Consider the following 21,876-nt stretch of genomic DNA (forward strand, 5'->3'; position numbering starts at 1 on the left):
ATGTGATTTTTTTTTACCAAAAAAATGTGTGATTTTTTAGTTTTTCATATTGGGATATTTGCTATTGATATATATATTTACTACATGTATTTGAAAATAAATTATAGATTTATATATATTTATTCAGTCAATAGGTACAATCACTGATTTATTGATTCAAACTAACTCGATAATCGGATCGGATTTAATAATATTGATGAAAATCATAACCTTTATTAGTTGATTAGGTCAACCACAAAATAACAATAATAATAATCGTGATGGAGTTTCAATAATCTCAAAGGAAATGACATAAAATAAAGCTAACTCAAATAAATAAATATATCATTTTTAATAAATGGTTAAATTAATTAAGTATAATTAATAAATTTACAATTAGTTATGGATTCATTTTTTTTAAAATTACTTTAGAAAAATTTATCTAATATTCAACGAAATGACATCATTTTGGGACGGAAATCATAGTGTATTTATAATTTTAATTCATTTTAGAATTATAATAGTCTTTATCATTCTAATTTTTTAATATTACATCATTTTATTGAATTTTTATACAAATTTTTCTAAAATAATTTTAGAAACTTTATCCCCATTAATTATATAAATAAGTGAGAATTTTAATTTCACAAGTGATTAATAATACGCGTGCCAACCCCCTAGGGCCTTGGATACGGCAGGGCTGCTCGTATTTGATTTATCATCAGCACCTTCAACTTTTTTTAATGGTTAGCCTAATATTAGGCTGTTCTGTTGGGACCATGTAGATGCCTACGCGAAGGATGGTATGCATTTTCTTCAAATATTTTATTTGAATAAAATTAGAAAATAAAAAAAATAAAGAAATAAAAGATGCAATTATTGAAGAAGACGACCTATAAGCGTTTGCCTTTATTTTTTTGGGTAGATGACCTATAAGTGTTTGCTAATGGAATGTAGGTACGACAAAAATTTCTGAATTTGTAGAGAGATATGAGGGGAGGATAGGTACTTATTTTATAAATGGAAGCAAACAAATAAAATATTTTTTTAATATAGGCATATCATAAAAAAATTTCATTTATTATGAGATGAGATAAAAATTTAAGTTTTTATTTTTTACAATGAGTTTTTCAATAAATGAACTCACAATGATAAAAAAAATATATTAAGAAAATATGTGCTATTCATATAATAATTATTTATGAAAATTTATGTTATATGGGACATTTTTTAATTTTATAAAAATTTTAAAATTATTAAATAAAGCTATAGTACATGATGTCAAAGATTAAAATTATATTATTTATATTTTATGTTTCAAATCCTATTTTAAAATTTTTATATACCCACAAATATTCATGGATAAAATTATATACCTGTCAGGCTGTCACTGTTCCAGCCCCAGCCAACCAAACTACCAAAGTGTGAATGTATGAGCACTCTTAAAAGGCTTAGTACCAACCCTTCAGAGATATATCAGAATTTTTAGGTCCAAGATGACTCTCAGTTGATGCAAAGCATTGGTTCGACTTCGACGTTGCAAGTACTCATAGATATTAACCCTTTAACTTCTTCTTTTTTATGATATAAAAAAAATTTACCATGAAAAAAATTCAATGTTAATTACAAATATGGTAAAATATAAGAGCAAAACCTTCTTTTTTTTTAGTCATTGAAGATATATCACTAATTTATTGATTTGATTTCTCATAAATAAATTCTTAATTTTGTTCTTTAAATTGGTAATTATTAATTTTTATCTTTTCATTGATTTAAGTTTAACATTATTAACTTTAAAATATTTTTAATAATGTCAGAACATTATGTGTCATATTTTTTTTTTGTAAGTATGTGTCATATATATTTTTTTTTTTTTTGTAAATAGTATGTGTCATATTTAATTCGATAAATGTTCACCAAAACAATTTCAATAAATTAAATAAAGCGATTTTATTTTGTCAACTTTACATATCACTTAGAGTTCGTATGCATATAATATTTTATTTTCAAATATTCATATATCTCTTTGAGATATATTTTGATAGAATAATAATATTTTTACACGATTATTTGAATAATATAATCAAACTCAAATAAACGAAGAAATGAATTTTTTTAAAGAATTTTAAGTTTTAAAAACTAAATTAATAAAATTCTCTTTAAAAAACTCAATTGATAAAAATTTATAACTTCATATATCTTCTTCTATTTCGTAAAAATTACTTTAGATATTATTATTGCCAGGAAAAATAACTTTGTATATAAAAGAAGAACATATACCAAGTTATATACATTTATATATACAGATAAATTTTAAAACAATATTTCCTTTTAAAAAAATAATTAAAACGAAAAGAAGCCCATTCACTCCATTGAATTAAAAACTTTCTCCAATCTGTATCAAACAGAATCTTTTATACCTACGGATTTTTTTGGCAACCTTTTATAACCTCTAAATTGCACGTGGAAATTAATTACGTGGAGTTCACTTTAATATCCTAATAAGCAGAATTATTTGTCGTAAAAACCAAGAAAAAAATTACTGTGTATTTGAATTAATTTATTTAATCTAGTTATTTCAAAATCAATTTTTTTTTTTTTTACCAAATATACTCTTGCCTTTGTAGTGCAGAAGTCCGAAAGAGACCCATTATAAAAATTGATCGGACCTTGCCGGTTCTATCGGTTGATCCCTAAATTGAACTCTTACTTTGTTCGATTTAGGTATTGAAGTAATTATGGATTTGACCCGGTATGAAATGGATGAATTAATCCTGAACTGGGTTCAATTAGTATTAAACTATTTTTGATTTTTTTTTTTTTTTAAATTGGGTTTGTGAAATTTTTGATAAAATGCTTGAAAAATACTACTACAGATATTCAAAGGTAAACTGTATAAATTATAACTTATAGCACTTATTACTAATCTAACTCTAATTATTAGCTAAAAGGCTTCTAATTTTATATTTATTGGATTTTATTATATATATTTAATTCATACGGTTGAACCAATGACTCACTGAATTGTAAAAAATCAATTCAACCCAAAAATTTAAACTCTTAGATAAGGCTATATTAATAGTTTTATATGTCTCTAACATGCCCTTTCACACTAGAGCTCGTACACGACCCACTTACCTATGTTAAGAAACTTCATAATACCTAATTATTTATTAACTAATTTGGGGCGGTGAAGATCGAACTTGTGATCACTTAGTCACGGAGGCTCTGATATCATGTAAAGAATCAATTTAACTCAAAAGCTTAAGCTGTTGAGTGAGACTACATTAATAATTTTATATTTCTCTAACATGAACTGGTGACCTATTGACGCAATACCTTGATCGAGTTGATTACGAGTTCGAGTTTGATAACACTCCCTCTTATGAAAAGTTAGGCTCATTCTTCCTTTTTTATATTTTTTAATAAATCGCATGTATATTTCATGAAGGTAATTTTGTTTCAGTCACATCTAGTCACGGAAGGACTAGCTCTTTTAAAGAAATTTTTTTACATTCACAACGACTTCCCAAATTAAAAACTAAATCTCAAAAATCTATTTATATTAAAATAATTTTTTTCTATTTTAGTTCCTCAATTTCCACATTTAATATAATCCAAGATTCATTACATGAAATCTAAGATTTTTTTTTTATCTTGCAACTTCAATATTCACGTTTCTTTCATGACAATTATGTTGCATTATTCCTTCAGAACCCATCACAAATTAAATTCTGCAATAAATTTTCAAAAACTAAACAACATGTTAGATAAATTGGCTTTACTTATTTGTTATCGTTAAAACTACCCAACAAATTCCCCATTTAATTTTGTTTAAATGAAATGAAGCATATACAATTGGAACAAATTTATTTGATAAGGTAGCCTCGTTCTCTAGAGAAGCAGCAATTGAGAAAAAAATATCTTTTTTAATTTGTATTAAAAAAATATCTTTTTTAATTTTTCTATTAAAGCAAAAATTGTTTTTAAATGAGAGAGAGAGAGAGAGAGAGAGGAGAGAAAATCTTCAAATTTCCAGTGTTGGTTGAAGTAAACACAAAGTAAACAGACTAAAACAAAACAATAAAAACTCGTAAACAAAAAACCCTTGTACGTTAGCAGTGATTAGTTTGCGATTTTGCATCGATTGGAATTGGGAATTTCAAAGCGCGAAATCGTGTGTGTGAGTGTTGGAGATGGAGACATTGCCAACGACGTCGACGATGAAGCGAGGAGGGAGATCGAAGGGCGTTCAGACCTCGAAGCCTTCCCTCATCATGGCCTTCTTCTCTTGCGTTGCTTGGCTTTACGTCGCTGGCAGGTTTCTCTCTCTCCTCATTTTTCATTTCCATTTTCACTTTTTAAATTGTTTCTGCAAATTGCATTTGGATCCAATTCTTCTTTATTTCTGCTATTCGTTTTGAACTGCTGATCGGAAACATTAACGGATTTGGTCCTTTGTTTTGTTTGGTTTTGTTTTGGGAGTGGTTAGGTTATGGCAAGATGCAGAGAACCGAAATTTACTTGCTAGTCTTCTGAAGAAGAATTCAGCTCAGGTTTTTTTTTTTTAATTCGAGATCCTTTCTGATTTGTTGCTACACGGTAGAATATTTATGATTTATGATTTATGATTTATGATTTATGAATGAAAGTAGTACATGCCGATTTTATCTGTTTGCTACTTCTGAAATTCAGCTATAGTATATGAACTTATACTATTGCCTTTTTTTTTTTTTTGTTCCTAGAGGCCCAAGGTTCTTACGGTGGAAGATAAGCTAATGGTTCTAGGGTGCAGGTAAGTTCTTCCCATTTTTGTTCTTTTATATTGTTTTTGTGTGTATATATATATTGGGTTGATTTGTGTTGTTCTATTTGTTTGTTTGTGAGATATTGTTTTGTATCGAATTCATGAATATTTTGTTATTTTAGGGATCTGGAGAGGAGGATTGTGGAAGCTGAGATGGAATTGACATTAGCCAAGAGCCAAGGGTACCTCAAAGGCCAGTTGCAGCAAAGTGGCTCTTCTTCTGACCGTAGGCTTCTTGCTGTTATTGGAGTACATACTGGATTTGGAAGCCGATTGAAAAGAAATGTTTTTAGAGGGTCTTGGATGCCCAGAGGTCTGTTTGGATTTTGGTTATAATTCACTAGTTCCTATTTCTTTATGCTGGCGTCAACTTTTTATTTATTTATTTATTTTTGGTATAAATGAAGAGGTCTAAGACTTGGTCTGGTGAGATGGAGGGTAAGCTAAAGTTGAGGCAAAGTGGCCTCGGTGGGAATTGATTCTGGCCATGGGTCTTGGTGCCAATTGAGCTAAGGCCCAAGGCTTTTTGGTCTTGTCTTTATTGAGATCAAATTCATTAGATGATACGCGGACTTTGAATGTTTTCTTGGTTTGTTTTTATAGAAGATAGTGATCTTAATAACTAGTTTATAAAGCACGATTTTTTTTTTTCAATTTGAATTTGGGAGTGATTTTATGCCTTTCAGTTTGATTTTTGGATTGATTTGGGCATTGCTTGCTTTTTCGTTTTTAATTTACTTGTTCTTTAAAGTTTTTTTGAAGATTGGTTTTTGATCTATACTTTGAATATCAAGTGGATGGTTATCTTTTTGGTTCAGTTCTATATCACTGATATTTTCTCTTCTCTTTTTTTGGCAGGTGATGCCTTGAAAAAACTTGAAGAAAGAGGAGTGGTCATACGTTTTGTAATTGGTCGGAGGTTTCTCCACACACTTATCCTTTCTCGCTATTAAATTATTCTCAAATGATTTCATAACCATTAATGATTATTTATCTGCTTTAATTCCCTTGGCAATACTCCTGTAGTCAATGTCATCACTTTTAGTGGTTCAAACTTATTTTATGACCTAATAATTTTTAATTGGCAGTGCTAATCGAGGTGATAGCTTAGATCGCAATATTGATGAGGAAAACCGCTCAACAAAGGATTTCCTGATTCTTGTAAGCAAAATAGTTGCAGTTTTGCTGTAATTTAAATTAGTTCAATCTTTTACCATGGATGATGTGAGTGGACAGGAAGCACTGAATTATATTTTGAATTTGGCTTTATTATAGATGCCTAATGGGTAGGTCATTGAGGGATATTTAATTACATGTATTTGCAAGCTGATAATGTTTGCTCACATTTAAAGTTCAGGTGTTTTCTTGAATATTTTGAATCTTGGTGTGACTCAAAGTATTGATGTGCAGAGTAAAAATTGTATTTTTGGGGCAAAAACTTTTTTTTTTTGGGGGGGTGGGGGGGGATTGGGGGTAGCACAATAATTAACCATTGTGTTTATTGATGCTTTTCTATATGAAATATATTGGAGCTTATTTGAGCATGTTTCCTTGTCATGGAAACTTGTTAAACAAGCTAAATATAGAGCTTGGCTTTTGTTTTTATTATATTAGGAAGGTCATGAGGAAGCTCAAGAAGAGTTGCCTAAAAAAGCAAAAATCTTCTTTAGTACTGCAGTTCAGAACTGGGATGCTGACTTTTACGTGAAAGTTGATGACAATATTGACATTGATCTGGGTAAAGATTGTTTATATATTTAATGCCCTCATTTAGGAGATTTTGTTGAAATAGCTATATATTTTCCCTTGTAAAATTATTGAGACATTCTTTATTCTGTTTACTGACCTAACAGAGGGTTTAATTGACCTTCTTGACCGTCGCCGTGGTCAGGACGGGGCATATGTTGGATGCATGAAGTCAGGACAAGTGATAACAGAAGAGTAATTTCTTTTATCTGAGTTAATTGTGAATCTATATCTATGTTAGTAGATCTGTGGATATATTGGCTGCTTTGTGTGGTGTAGATGGTTCTGGTTATGCTTCAAGCTGTCTGAAATTGTTCATTTTTCTGAATGGAACTTGTGTTATTATCCATTTCATGTTCTGGATCATTGTAGTTTTTTTATCTGAAGCTACCCCACCCCTGAATGTTGTAGATTTTCTGAATTTTCATCGCTTCTTAGTCTTTAGACTTGTCCTATTTTTGCTAAGCAAATTTGCATTCCCTTTCAGTTAGAGCTTTTTAAATTGTTATCTTCCTAATCTGTTCTGCTTGCCTACATTATATTTCTTTGTTGCTTGTTATTTTCTCCTTTATCAAAGTTACAATATTATATTTTTTGTTATAAAATTTTTACTAGTTGAATCTTGCAATTGCGGTTTTGGATTCAACTTATAAGCATCTTATTTTGGTATTTTTCAGGGGAAAGCCGTGGTATGAACCTGAATGGTGGAAATTTGGGGATGAAAAAACGTAAGTAATATATATACACCTTTTGGAGGAGAAGATCTGGTGATATATTTATTTTTATTAATGCAGGAAAGATCTTCATTGTGAATATGCCTTAATATATTGTGTTAAACTGAAACCAGTTCATTATTTTTCTAACTGTATCATTGAATGGGTAAATTAGTGATCTTCACAACATATTGTATTAGTGCTAACAACCATGAAACATTAGAGGGAACGATTAATTTTGGACTTACGCATATTCAATACGTTTCAATATGCTTTTTTATCTTTATCAAATGTTGGAATGTTTAAACTGATGACTTGTAAGTTGTAATGACTACATAAAATGTTTCAATCTTCTTTTGATAAATAATGAAAATTATAATCTGATAAGCATTTGATGATTGAAAATAAATATAACTTTCTTGCCTATGTCTATAAGCATCCATTAGTGGAATCATATGGCCATTCATTTAGTTGTTTCTTTCAATGTCATTAGTTAGTAGTGATATGAAAAACTGGATGTAATGCCAAAAAACATGTGGAGTGTATATATTTAATCGTTTATTGTGAGTTTAGTTGCTTAAACATGGGAGAGAAGGAAGGGAAAACAAGTTTTGTTCTCAGAAATATTGTCAGATTTATGCAGTCAATTCCAACAAGATATCAATAAGTTGTGCTTAAAAATGAATAGAGGGACTATACAGACTTTTCCTATTTGTAACATCTACTGTTTGTGGTTTATAGTTTCTTTTTATTTTCTGGTAACTTGTTCAAATACACTATAAAAGATGTGATTAGCATGTGGCTATAATACTATCACCAAGAACCTCTAGTAGTAGTAGCAACCATCAGTATCTTACCACAACCACCATTTGCTAACTTTGAGGGCAACAACATACGACGTCTGACTTTGGCATCAGCACATGCTATAACTATCACCACCGGTGCCTTTCACTGGTCTTTACCACCATAATCATCATCACTGTTGCTACTGCTACTAGCCTGTAGTCATCCTTACCTCTAGACTGGTACTATCATGCCCTCTTGCCATTAGGACCATCCTTTCATCTGGTACCATCACCATTGCCTTTGTGGCCAGTTTGGCACCGTCATTAATGTTATCACTATCACTACCTGATTTAAATTGCTTCTTACCAAACTCCCACCTAGTTATAATTTTTATTAATCTTTTTGACATTTACTGCAATTCATATGAATATGACGTGAAACAGTTCAACTTTTCCCCCCTAAATATCCCTTCTACGTTAGTTTTTTTTCAACATTGTATCCAACACAACAGTAAAAGTAGTCATTATTCAAAACAATGATAAATAATATGTTCTTTGTACTTTAGTTGATCTGTAGATGACATGTTACTCTGCTAATGTTTATATTTGATATCATAGGTGTGCTATAGAGGTTTTAGAAGGTAGAAGTCTTTGATTTGGCTAAATGTCTCTTAACTTATATCTGAATATTTACCATTATGATAATTTGGTGTTACTGTTCTTTTATTTTATAGATTGGTGGAATGGTGTTATAACTCGCAAATGGAAAATAAATGTGCATCTTTTTGACAGATGTTTCTTTTTGTCTAAATACTGCGTCTGGCAACTTTTTAGTATTTTGGATCTCCATATTAAATTGTTTATTTTTGGTAATGCGGATCTCTATTGAATCATTTTGTCTTTAGGTATTTCCGACATGCAGCTGGTTCACTTGTTATACTTTCAAAGAATTTGGCACAGTACATTAACATAAACAGGTTAGTGCTCAATGTCTTATCTGCTCAAGGAGGATCTGGTTTGGAGGAATCTTTGAAACTGAGATAGGCAGCTTTAGTTCTGTGGCATGGCTGCCTTAATTCAGCATTTTGGCTGACAAGGCATGGCATCTAGATGCCCTTATGTTTGAGGAACTTGAAAAAGAGGAGTGTTTGTATATTAATTGATTACTGTACTGAGTCATGTTCATGGCTGGCATTTGAATTAAAGCTACTTGATTATCTTCTTTTATTTGTGCGTTCCTAGAATACTACACAACACCATAAAAGATGCTATTAGCAAAGATTAATTAAGTACTTAATTTTATTTTCAAACTTTCTGCAGGACCCCAAATCCTCAATTTAGTTTATCATTTTTCATCTTTGTTATGTTTTGGATTTTGTATTTTCAAAACTCTAATAAGCATTCTCTTGTTAAAGCAATGGAAAGTTTATCTAGATAATACCAGTCCCATATCTTTCCATATCTCACCACTCTGCTTGACGACCTGGCTCGCTTAAGAGTTAAGACTACTTGTATGAGTAGGTGGAAAATTTGAAATGAAGTTACTTCAACACTTAGGATGAGAGCGTTGAAACTTGAAAGTGGAGTGCAAGTCCTTTACACTTCACAAATTTTAGCATAAAAGTGGGTTCAAAGTGATTTTTATCCTTTACCAAACAACATAGAGTAAACATTATAAGTTTTCTATTCCATTCCTTTGTCCACTCCTTTTCCTATTTTTTCCGTTCCTGATTTTCAATCCTCAAACAAGCACATACTTTAGGTTGAGTGCAGTTCAGTAGTTGGGTGGGGAGGCCTCCAGGTTGATGGGGCTGGCGAGAGGATGAGGTTGATAAAATACTGCTCTGACAGATAGGCATTCTGCCTTGTTCCCTGCAGGGAAAAAATGTATGTCCTTTTTACTGAGTACAAATTGGTCCACTTTTAGAAGATGGATATGAGGGATTCAAACACATTGATGCTGTTAGGCTTGGTGATATTAAATGTGTTAAAGAGTATTAAGAAAGAAGTATTTTAATCTTATTTTGTCATTAACCTCTTCAAATTGCTGTTTGATTAGCTTATTTCAAGTGTAGTTCTTTGCTGTCTCGCCTCCCTCCCTTTGTGTTATTTTGTGGTTTCCTATGTGGGGTTTTTCTTTTTTTGTTTAACTTGAGCTTTATGGATTCTTTTGGAAGATACCTTGTACTCTTGTATTTTTCATACCATGTAATATTATTTCTTGTTTTATTCAAAAAAATAAAATGTAGTGTATCTTTGAAGACCTATGCCTATGACGATACATCATTGGGCTCATGGATGATGGGCATCCAAGCAACTTATATAGATGACAGTCGCCTTTGCTGCAGTAGCATCAGACAAGGTGAAATCCCTGTTCTCATTTTCTACAGTGGTTATTTTCTGGTATTGAACTGGGGAAAAAGGGGTGGAGATGGAGAAGGGGTGTGTTTCTTTCCAGCTTTTTTAGCTATGTTTTGTTGAACTTGAATTGGTGGAATATGAAAATGTACTTGTACAAAATGAAGTCTAGAGAAAAGAATTAAAGTACCTTTCATCAAACTTCATTTTATTCAAATACATTTTTTGGTTTTTCACCTACTCAAGTTCTCAATAGAACTTGTCTTACTACTGGTGCTCATTTTCAGACAAGGTATGCTCCTTGGCTTGATTGGATCATCGCAATCACATCCTTCATTACTTTTATCCGGGGACTTGTACAATATGTCTGACGACTACTGTCAGTTGAAGATTATATATACTCACTCTTTTCGATTGCATACACCCTTGAGAGCTTTGCAGACACTAGCAATATAATTCCTTTCTACATCAAGCGATATGTTCATTCTTTTAGACGTCGGCAGCAAAATTGAAAAGTTAAGTACAGATTAACGGACTTCAGCCATTGGAGCTTGCAAGATATTTTCGGAAGTGCTATGATCATAGTTCTCTGTTATTTCTATACAAAACTTTTGTTGATGATCAAACATTTAAAGAAAAGAAAAATTAAAGAAAGCAGCTGCTTTTAATATATGATACATGTATCTATTAATCGATTGAAGGGAGCGAACCGGAGTAGTGGTAAAATTGTTCTTTCATGATTGAAAGGTCATGGATTCGAATCCAGTAAACAGCTTCCTTGCAATTATGCAAGGGTAAGATTATGCATAAGGATTTTTTTTTTCATCCCACATTCGCTAGTCGGATTGAACGGGGAATGATTTTTTTGTATGTATTAATTCATTGACGAGCTAGTTGTTGACTCATTGGAATTTTGCATTTACTCAATATTTTTATGCTGCTTTTGCTTTCCGTAGCATTTGTTATGCTTTTAGACCAATAAAAAATCTTACAGGCAACATTCTGCTCTGCAGCAAGTAAAACAATAAAGTAAAAGAGGCACTTTTTAACTCGTATGTGTGAAATATTCCATTACTTCTGTAATACCGAGAAAGGAGTACCTATCAGTGGCCAAGAAAAATAAAAGTGCCTTTACAAATGTTGAACCGTGTGGATATTGTTAATTTGTCATCCATTTTTAACACTGGAAATACTAGAAATCTTTAATGGGTTTAAAGCTAATAATATGAGAGTTTGACAAGCCAATGGTTTTTTTGGGGTTATGCATTTAGTTACAAATATGCCCATGCAAAATGGTCTTATCCTGATTTTGTTTAGGAGGGACCTCACCACCGAGCGGGTTCTGGGGGATGCAGGGCTTCAAGATGAAACTGAAAAAGGAAGACAAGGGGGTTACGAGATTCGAACTCCTAAGCTTTTTTTATATGTTTCATAAAACGCAGTAAAGTAAGGGCTTTTTTTTCTCGTTTTACATGAGAAAATAATTTTTTTTACACACACATGTTTAAGGTAGATCCTACCATTAAAAAATAATAAAAAACAAAAAAAATAAAGCACACATATCATTATATGAGTGACATGAGAAATATTTTTTCCAACAATATGAGAAAGTAATTTTCCCATAGAGTAAAGGGGTTGCGAGATTCAAACTTCTAAGCTTTCTTTACATGTTTCACAAAACGCAATAAAGTAAAAAGGATAGATTATTCTATCTATCTATTTTTTTACTTATATTTACTTATCACTCTCCAACATTATTATATCAGAATTTCAATTAGTTTTATCATTTTTTTTTTCTATTGAGATTTTGATCTAATGATATTAAAAAATAATAGACAAAGATAAGCAAAAAAAAAATAAAATAAAAATAGATAGAATAACCTATCAAAAATAAAATATCTTACTGTTAAAAGACAAAAGAGAGATACAAGAAATTGTAAATGGTTTTTTTTTTTTTTTTTTTAAATTTTGACTGAAGGGAACTAGGTAACTGGGCCTTTTGAATCTTTGATCAATGAACAGAGAAGAAAATTATTGAAACATAATGGGATGGGAAGTTATGACAGAAGTTGGGAGTTGCTAGGGGCAGCGGGATCAGAGTGTCATCTGTTTAGAATTTTGGTTATCGTCACAAATTTCATTGTTCTCTTACTTCAGTTAAATATTAATTATCATCCTAAATAATAATTAAAAAGCATAAATAATGTAATTATTATTTTGCAAATTAATAATAAACTTATGAGTTTTATTAATCTTATGTTAAAGAAGATAAGTTATCTCATGTCATAGAAATAAATTTGTGAGCTCCACCACTTGAAAAAAAAAAAAAAAAGATGGCACAATTATCGAAAGGTGTGTAGGAGAAAAAGTTATCACATGTAGCATAAGAGTAGTTTTTCCCTAAACTTATTATATCAAATAATAATTAACAAGGTAAATGATTTTCATTTATCTTGCATCATCTTTTGAAATCCTTGCAAATTTAAAAATATTAATTTTTTTTATCAATAATGATAATTTAATAATTAATTCCTTAATTTTGTTTTTTTTTTTTTTTTTTTTTTTTTTGGAGTTATCCAACCCTAATTAACTCTTTGAGACGAGTTAGCTCCCTCCGGTATCCCCACGAGCTTCGACTCTTTGAGCCGGCTATGGGACTAATCCGGAGTGCGGGAAAACAGTGATGGCTAAAGGTTCAGCCCCCTCCCCAAGAATATATTTTTAAGAGTATCATTTAATTAATCTCATAAAAGTATATATTTTCTTACTTAAAGTTAAACTTGGTACTCATATTTTACATTCAAACTATCTTTCCTTATATATAGATGTAGGTATAATTATAGATATAGACATTATTCTTACTTTTACTCTAATAAAGGTCTTGCAAATGGACTTTTTCACCAAAATGATTGGAGGCTGGCTAGGCGCAGGTAAAATTATTTGCAAAGGCATTACAACGTTCAAATTATAATAATATAGCGTTAAATGTTTTTTTGTGCCAGAGACCAAGACGTTTGCTTGGCTGATTGAATATTTTTTTTTTTAAATATTAATATGCCTCACTTCTGAATTTAATTTTGTTTGACCAAAGTTAATCAAATGGCCTCCATATTAAAGTCACACTTTACATGTGTCGTTACTTTATTCGTAATATTTAGTCAAGTAACTGCCCTATTTACTCAAGTAAATATCATAAAAAAGAGCATTATCTTAACCAAATTAACTAAATAAGGAAAAAAAATCAATCATAGCATTGATAATAAGTAAAAAAAGAAAAATTATTAAGCAATTTCGGAAAATAAAAAATTTCAATACAATTGATTTTTTTTAAATAAGGAAAAAATCAATAATCATATTATTATTAATAATAATAATAAATTTGACATGGTTGAATTTATAGGGATTTTGAAAATTATTATTATTAATTATATTTTTTTATTGATTATTAAATTGTTTTCCTTATTTACCAAAAAAAAAATCAAAAATCAAATTTTTTGGACGAAAAGGAAAAAAATATCAATAGTTAAATTGTCATTTTAATAATAGATTTGATATTTTTCATTTCTAGGAATTTCAAAAGATTACCATAGCAAATTCAATAATAATAATATAATTATTGATTTTCCTTTTTCTTTCCTTATTTCCAAAAACAAAAATCCAATGAACCGATTTTTTTGGAAAAAAAGAGAAAAAAAAGGGAAATATTGCTTTCATGTAGTAAAAGTTTGGCTATTTGACCATTTTGCCCCTCATTAATTAATTAATAACCATTTTGCCCCTGATTCGAAACTATCTATCAATCTGCCCATCTTTAATCGACTACTTTGAATGTTTAATCGACTAAATGGTTGTTGAGAGATTTAATCGACTAAATCTCCCTACTTAATCGACTAAAATCATACTGACTTATTTTTTTTTTGTCAAATATGGAGATTTAGTCGACTAAATAGGGAGATTTAGTCGACTAAATCTCCCAACATCCATTTTTTGTCTGTTTTGGCCATTTAGTCGATTAAAAATGCAAGGTAGTCGATTAAAGAGGGGCAGATTGATAAATAGTTTCGAATCAGGGGCAAAATGGTTATTAATTAATTAATAAGGAGCAAAAGGGTGAAAAAGCCGTAGAAGTTTTCTTCTCCTGCGACGAATTAATATTATATATTACGAATAATATATATTTATAAATTTAAAAATTATTTTTTTCTCTCTCAATGGTTGTTGGCTGACGTGGTAGAGAGAGAAAAATCAATTTTTTTTTGTAAATAAAAAAATTAACTTTAATATTATAACTATGTACTACTCATAATATATAGTGTTAATTCGTTCCATGAAAAATTTCTTCTCTATATACTGTGTGAATTCGTTGCAGAAAAAGTTTTTTCTCCCAAAAAACAATAGTCAACTTAACCCTATTAGTAATAAATTTAACATTTTTAAATTTGGAAGGATTCAACAGATTGTGTGAAACAATTGAGATTTGTTTATGATTTTATTATTTAACTTAATAAAATTTGATAACAATTTTCAATTTAATGTTCAGTTAATATCAATTTGGTTAATTTATCTAATTTAATGTTCTTGTCTAACATTCAGTTAATAATTTTTTTTAAAAAAAATGGCAATTTGGTCAAACAGCTAATTTGGCCCCCAAGTCCTTTATTAACTTCCAATGGAATTACCAAAATAAAAATTCCAATGGTGGAACTAACCCGGTTTGAAAGGGATTTGTACTTGTCACAAGTCCTGGAATCGTCCAAATGAAGATATAGATATCTAACATGACTTTTTTTAGACAAACAATAAACTATTTTTTTTAGTAAAAAAATTTAAAAGGTGAATAAATTATTTCACAAGGCACCCCATAAACTATTTTTTTTTATTGATAAATACTTGCAGCTATGTTACCAAAAAAAAAAAAAACTTGTCAATAAAGAATAACAAACAAAATTCGAACCCAGAACTTTTTTCCCGTATCGACGCGTCACTCCATAGCTAACCTTTTGCTAATAATTGTTAGTATAAATATAGTAAAAGACGCTAGTGGCTCCACTTTACTGCAATAGTAATTATGTTTGCACGTGTTACTGTACACAGGAATTTCACATACATTTGATTGACACCCTTTATTATGAACATTAAGAATTGGTGTTTTTTTTTATTGCAATACATAGATGGTGGATGCTAGATTTATGAAATTTCTTTGTCAAGGTTCTGTTCAAATAACACAGCTCCTAGAATTGTTACTCCTATTTTCATTCGAATACAAAGCTAGATAAACTAGGGCGAGTTTCATGTAGCTTCCGTGGGAGGTTCACACCATCTAATATAGAGCAAAATTAAAAAAATGTTTAAGTTTGTTGGTTTGAGTTTAAAAAATTACAAAAAATGGTCTACAAAAAATAGTTTAAAGATTCAAAATGTTTAAGAAATATTTATGTTAGTTTTAAGAAAATAATTGTACCAGGGAGGATTTTTTTACTCCAGTATGATATTAATAAATCTTATTCTTTATTTCAGCCATTAATTTTGATCCATTTGACGGTTATAGATTATTTAAAAATAATAATTAATTAATTATAGATATAATAAAATATACTATAACCATTGGATTAACCACGGAGATAGGAAGTAAAATTTATTAATCTTACACAAAGATCCTCTCTCTAATTGTAGTATTTTTTATAATTCAAGATTTTACCTTATTCTAAGAATGTATTAATTTTAGGAAACTATAAAGTTATCGATTTTGAAAAATTTATTCAGATTTGACTAGATTCTTTTAATTTTTTGATTCGATTTTGTTTTCAAGTGATTGTGATTAATTATAAATACCTTAACAAACCTTATGTTCTAAAGACTTTCGAAATAAACAGACTCTGCTCAAAAGGTATTGGAAGAAGAACGTAACTGTTATCAGCAAATCAGTATGTCTAACGTTACCAAAGAGCTTGTCTTCTTAGCCTTACAGTATTTTGATGAGAAGGGTCTCAGTGAAACCGCTCACACGTATGTCTAACTCAAGGCTTCTTAATTACGTGGTTTTTAACGTTATGAGTTAGTGTTGTTTTGTCTTTTGTATTTTGTTTTCTATAATCTTTTGTTCTCAGGCTTCAGCGTGAAAGTGGGTTATACTTTGACATGAAGCATTTTGAGGACTTGGTGCTTGAGGGTAAGTGGGATGATGCTGAGAGCTATCTTTCTGCGTTCACAAGGATTAAGGACAATAATCACTCAATCAAAATATACTTTGAAATGAGGAAACAGAAATTCCTTGAGGCTTTGGACAGGTAAATCATAAATATATATGCCTTCACTTAACAATAACTTTTTTGAAAAAATTGGTTCATTACATAAGGATAGGATATATTATGCATGTCTATATTTTTTTATGCCTAATCTTCAATACCGTTAGATCATAAATTTCAATTGACTTTACTATTTCTCTCTCCTCTTGAGATTGTGATGTAACAATATTGGAAAAGAATAGGTAGAAAAGACATGGAAAATAAATAATTAGAGATGCGGTATTTATGTATATTAGAATGGTCTAGATAATTAGTGCATGGAGGAAGCTTTATACATTGTTCGTTCATAGTGTATTAATTCTTATGTTAAACTTCTTGTCAAATTAATTTCATCAGTAACGATCGTTACAAGGCTTTAGATATCCTCTTGAAGGATCTGCAAGTATTTGCCCCAATGGATGAAGGGCTGTTCAAAAATATGACTCAACTTTTGACAATAAAAAACATAAGGTATGATTCAATTATATGCTAGTGGGTTCTGAATTACATCCTTGATAACATGCATGCTTTATCTCTCTTTTGTCTTTCCCTTTTTTCTGGACCTAAACAGGGAACGTAAATCACTTTCAACATATCAAGATGCAAATTCTGCGAGGAAAAAAATGATGGATGAAATTAAGGAAGTTATAAAGAAACATCCTCTGTTAGATGGAAAGTTAAAATTGCCTGCTATTAAAAGTCACAGGCTAAGTCATCTTCTAAATGAAAGGTTTCCACTCTATTTTTTTCAGTTTAAGTATTGATATGCTAGGCATTGATGTTTGTCTCCACATTTTTTTAGGCTACTTGCCCTATATTGCATTGTCTACAGTTTTTACTACTATGCTTCATATCAAGCCATACATTTCAGTAACTTATAGAAAACTTATTTTTTGTCCAATTTGTTAGCTTAAATTGGCAGCATCAGAACCCTACTTCAGAACCTGATCTCTTTGGGGACCATGTCCGTTATTCCAATCCTTTTAATATTACTGCTCCTACAAATTCAGGTATAGGCTTTGATTTTTTTGCTAGGTCATCAATTTAATGCTTGCTTATCTAAGAGGTTTTAGTCCTCAATTTTTGAAATTTTTTTTTTTAAATTTTCGATGTATTTTTTAATTATTTATTATTATTTTAATTTTTTTCCCCTACTATAGGAATTTTCTCTTTTGCTAACTAACTATTTCAGCCTAGCTTTGCCTTGTTGCTTATGATATAATTCTTCATGGCCTTTATGCAGAAACAAATTTGGAGTTCTCTATGGATTCTGATGAGGTCAGTTGGATGAAACCTTTTTGTTCAACCTTTAATGGTTAGTTATTTTAGAATCTATTTTCATAATCGAAAGCCTAAACTTCCTTCATCAATGATTCAAAATAATTACTATTTATTTATTTATATTTTAATATACTTGTATTTTAAAATTTCAGGATTTGACCAGGATTTTTTTTTTGTATATTATTTGACTAGGATTTTGATTGCGATTAGTTATAAATACGCACCTTATGCTGTAATGTGATGAAAGAGTTTGTCTTCTTAGTGCCCATTTAAATGGACCTTTATTTCTAAAAGAGTTGCTTTTTTTTAAAATAAAAGTGCTTTTGAGAATTTTTAGATGTTAAGATAACAACTTTTTAAAAAAGCAAAATTTAAAATAAAAGTTAAAATGCTATTTTTTTTATAGCCAGTAGTTGGTAGCTTTTAAAAAAAGCAGAAATTAAAAGATAATATAAAAAAAAAAATTAGAAAAAAATAATATAAATTTTTAAAATACAATTTTAACCTTATCTTATCATACATATTTTATCTCTCATTAATCATTATCTCACGATCATGTTATTTTATCTCTCCTTTATTGTAATTTTATATATAAAAGTGCTTTTTTTATTTTAACATCCAAACAACTTTTTTATGTAAAAGTGATTTTCAGATCATACTTCTAAACGTAAAATAACTTTATCTATTAAAAAAAGTTATTTAAAAAAAAACAATGTATAAAAAGCTCATGCAAATTAGTCTTACAGTTTTTTGATGAGGAGTATTTGAAGGAAACCGCAAATATTTGTTACTTTTCATTATTTGGAGTTGACTTTGCTTTCTTGACATTTTCATGCATCTTAGAATTTTTTAATTTTTTTTATCAACATAATTTATTTATTTTTACAGAGTGGCTGCAAAAAAGTTTTGGAGGATCAACCTAATTCAATTGTAGAATCCCATAACAAAATGAAGAATCTATTTGAAATTTGTAGACCATCTCAGTGCCGGGTCTTGCGGCTCCCTATGCATTCCGAAATAAACAACAAGGTATATCATTTATATGGCTTACTGAGATTATTTGTTTTCTGACAATATTTCAACACCAAACATGTCAATGTCATGATTCCTTAATCCCTTAATGTGTGGCTATCATTTGATTTCTTTATATTTAGTAATATGTTGATATTAAATATGCTATCATATTGCAACTACAATTTGAGTTCCGTTTAAATAAAAATAAGGCTTAATTAGAAGCAAATAAACTATATCAATCTCAAAGTTTTAATCCACATGAGATATGTTTTGCACAAACAACTATAAGATGGGATATGCAAGATAACAAATAAATGGACAACTAGGTTCCATAGAACTAAAAATAATCATTAACTTTCTATGAAGCAGATTGTTAGACTAACTTACACTCACGCGGGAAATGCCATTTTGGCTTTGACATCGAATGGTATTCATCCAGTTTGGGCATGGCGACTTAGTAGCTTCAACTTGGATGCCAAGGTAAGTGGAAATGTCATATTCACTTTCTTTTGATATTATTTTTTCCCCCCTCTTTTGTTACCCTCTCTTCGGTTTGTTCTTATTTACCATGAAGTTCAAGTTTGGAGATTGATTTTATCATAAAAGATTAATCATATAATTATATTTTGCTTGTAGGCAACAACACAAGTTTGCCCTGAATTATGGCAACCATGTAATGGCTTGAAATTTATGAGCAATAACGTTATAAGTGGCAACAACCATGGAGACTTAGTTTCGTCTTTTGCTTTAACAAAGACGGATTCATATCTCATGTCAACATCGGGGGGGATGATCTCCTTGTTCAATATAAATACATTTAAGGTATAACCTTAAAGATAGAATCTCGCATTGCTAAACAAGTTGGAATATCGACCAAAGTGTCATTTTTTTGGCAAAAAAAATTCTCAAATACCACGTGAACAGTACTTTTTACTAGACTGTCATGTGTCGAAGTTCGCTACCCCTGATAGCGAATTTCGTCGCTAATAATTTCGTGACACATGGCCATATTGCGTACCAAATTCGCTACCACTGGTAGCGAACTTAGTCTGGTCAACTTTTTCCTGCGGAGGTGGGTCACGTGTCACAAAATTATTGGCGAACGGAGTTTGATACCAGTTATAGCGAATTACGTCGCGTGGCAGTTTAGTAAAAAGTACTGTTCGCGTGGCATTTGGCTAAAAAATTTGCCAAAAAATGACATTTTGGTCGATGTTCCAAACAAGTCGCATTCATTGCTATGAAATTGTTTAATGCTGATATTTTCATTATTTTATATGACATCTACAAAAGTTAATAAAAACCTTACATGCTATTAGTTATTATTTTGCTACTCATAATGATGTTATTGTTATGATTTAACTAATCATATGTTACACATTTCCTGATAAATACAGACTATTGAAACTATCATGCCTCCACCACCTATGGTAACATGTCTTGCTCTCTACCCTCAAGATAATAATGTTCTTGCAGTTGGCATGGATAACTCCAGCATACTTATATACCATGTCGTAAACCATGAGGTATATTTCTTTCTTTTTTTCTTTTTTTTTTGTCATTTGAGAAAGACATGCATCATTACATGTTTAAAAATTATTAAAACTAGCTTTCTGGGTCACTCATCTTTGTCAGGTTCAAATCAAGCTTGAGGGCCACTCTAAAAGAGTTACTGCTCTTGCCTTCTCAAATACTTTGAATGTTCTTGTTTCTGGTGATGTAAATTCTCAGGTTAGTATGTAATATACATTACATGCATCATGGCTACCACAACTACCATTTTACAATTATCTCCCCTGCTTTCTTGGCCAGCATGAGCTTCTTTCAATTTGATAGTTGGAACCATTTTTATAATTACACTGGAATACTTTTAAATACGCACAAAGAGGAGCAAGGTTCTTTAATTGAAATCCAGCTTATGGTTAAAACATATTTATCAGTTATTATTTTTTTTTGGTATGTAAATTTCTTTGTCACTAATCTGATTTCTCTGTGACAGATTGTTGTATGGAATACCAATGGGTGGGAAAAACTGAAAGAGAGGTACTTGCAAATACATGAACAGAAGGTGCCAGAAGTACTATCTGAAACTCAAATTCAGTTTCATCCAGATCAGATAAAATTCCTAGCTGTACATAATAGTCATCTTGCAATTTATGAAGCAACAGAACTAACATGTGTCAACCAGGTTTCTCTTTGCTCCCCCCTCACATATCATGCAGTTTTTTTCTTCTTCTTTTTCTCTGATTTTTTTTTTTTTTTTTTTTTTTTTTCTGCATACCAGTGGATTCCAGAAGTTTCAGTGGCAATCTCCCAGGCAACTTTTTCATCTGACGGTCAGATTGTGTATGCCACTTTTGTTGATGGGACTTTGGCAATATTTGATGCTTTAAAATTCCAAATGCATTGTAGGGTCCATCCATATACTTTCCTTTCTCCATATTCAAGGTATGTCTTCATTTTTTTAATCTCTCTAGAGTTGCAATTTGAAGGTTAATTTGCCATAGCTTTATATCATAATCCTAAGCTTGTTAAGATAAATGATATCATATTTCCTACTCAAGTAGTGCACCTTAGTGTAGACTTATTGTTAATTTATACATATTAGCTATAGCCTTGAATTCTTGTTCATTACAAATGTGACATTGCCACTCAATGTAATTTACATATGATTTGTTGTTTGCAGCTTGAGCGTCTACCCAATTTCTATAGCTGCACATCCACAGAAACCAAGCCAGTTTGCTGTGGGGCTCACAGATGGAAGTGTTTATGTTCTTGAGCCTCGGGAGCCAGATGGTAATTGTATCAGCTTTTCCAATGATAAGCAGCCAGAAAAACCCTCGGTTAAGAGAATCAAGTTGAGATGCATTGAGGTGAAAAAAGACATATGAATGGTTGACCCAAAGGAA

The 21,876-nt window shown here is 30.5% G+C and overlaps 2 protein-coding genes across 3 annotated transcripts; both read left to right on the top strand.

Annotated features, from left to right (window-relative positions):
• The first annotated feature begins 4,076 nt into the window (after window positions 1-4,076).
• Window positions 4,077-11,272, top strand: LOC133318451 (hydroxyproline O-galactosyltransferase HPGT2). Of its 2 annotated transcripts, none has more exons than XR_009752471.1 (12): window positions 4,077-4,300; window positions 4,472-4,535; window positions 4,725-4,774; window positions 4,909-5,099; window positions 5,645-5,705; window positions 5,875-5,947; window positions 6,401-6,524; window positions 6,640-6,727; window positions 7,210-7,260; window positions 8,953-9,007; window positions 10,280-10,392; window positions 10,676-10,691. XR_009752471.1 is itself a non-coding variant. In XM_061520450.1 (12 exons), exons 1-12 carry the CDS (start codon window positions 4,176-4,178, stop codon window positions 10,696-10,698), a joined length of 1,035 nt encoding a protein of 344 aa, XP_061376434.1. In that variant the 5' UTR covers window positions 4,077-4,175; the 3' UTR covers window positions 10,699-11,272. The 2 variants fall into 2 exon arrangements, 1 of the variants encoding a protein (XP_061376434.1); XM_061520450.1 differs by having other exon boundaries at window positions 8,936-9,007; window positions 10,676-11,272.
• Window positions 11,273-16,314: 5,042 nt separating this feature from the next.
• Window positions 16,315-21,858, top strand: LOC133318444 (topless-related protein 1-like). The gene is made up of 14 exons (XM_061520441.1): window positions 16,315-16,394; window positions 16,496-16,675; window positions 17,030-17,143; window positions 17,244-17,402; window positions 17,582-17,682; window positions 17,916-17,950; window positions 18,842-18,982; window positions 19,337-19,447; window positions 19,604-19,789; window positions 20,365-20,493; window positions 20,603-20,698; window positions 20,967-21,155; window positions 21,252-21,415; window positions 21,654-21,858. The coding sequence occupies exons 1-14, from the start codon at window positions 16,315-16,317 to the stop codon at window positions 21,856-21,858; spliced, it is 1,890 nt and encodes a 629-aa protein (XP_061376425.1).
• Window positions 21,859-21,876: the final 18 nt, after the last annotated feature.

This window comes from Gastrolobium bilobum, unplaced genomic scaffold (assembly GCF_033153095.1).
Source record: "Gastrolobium bilobum isolate Gb01-03AN ecotype WA unplaced genomic scaffold, APGP_CSIRO_Gbil_v1 utg14936, whole genome shotgun sequence".
Classification (NCBI taxonomy): Eukaryota; Viridiplantae; Streptophyta; class Magnoliopsida; order Fabales; family Fabaceae; genus Gastrolobium; species Gastrolobium bilobum.

Coding starts and splice junctions, on each gene's coding strand:
- LOC133318451 (XM_061520450.1), top strand. CDS start 4,176: ATGGAGACATTGCCAACGACGTCGACGATGAAGCGAGGAGGGAGATCG. Junction 5,948..6,400: donor CAAAGGATTTCCTGATTCTT/GTAAGCAAAATA, acceptor TTATTATATTAG/GAAGGTCATGAGGAAGCTCA. Junction 9,008..10,279: donor CAGTACATTAACATAAACAG/GTTAGTGCTCAA, acceptor AATAAAATGTAG/TGTATCTTTGAAGACCTATG.
- LOC133318444 (XM_061520441.1), top strand. CDS start 16,315: ATGTCTAACGTTACCAAAGAGCTTGTCTTCTTAGCCTTACAGTATTTT. Junction 16,395..16,495: donor CTCAGTGAAACCGCTCACAC/GTATGTCTAACT, acceptor TTTTGTTCTCAG/GCTTCAGCGTGAAAGTGGGT. Junction 20,494..20,602: donor ACCATGTCGTAAACCATGAG/GTATATTTCTTT, acceptor CATCTTTGTCAG/GTTCAAATCAAGCTTGAGGG.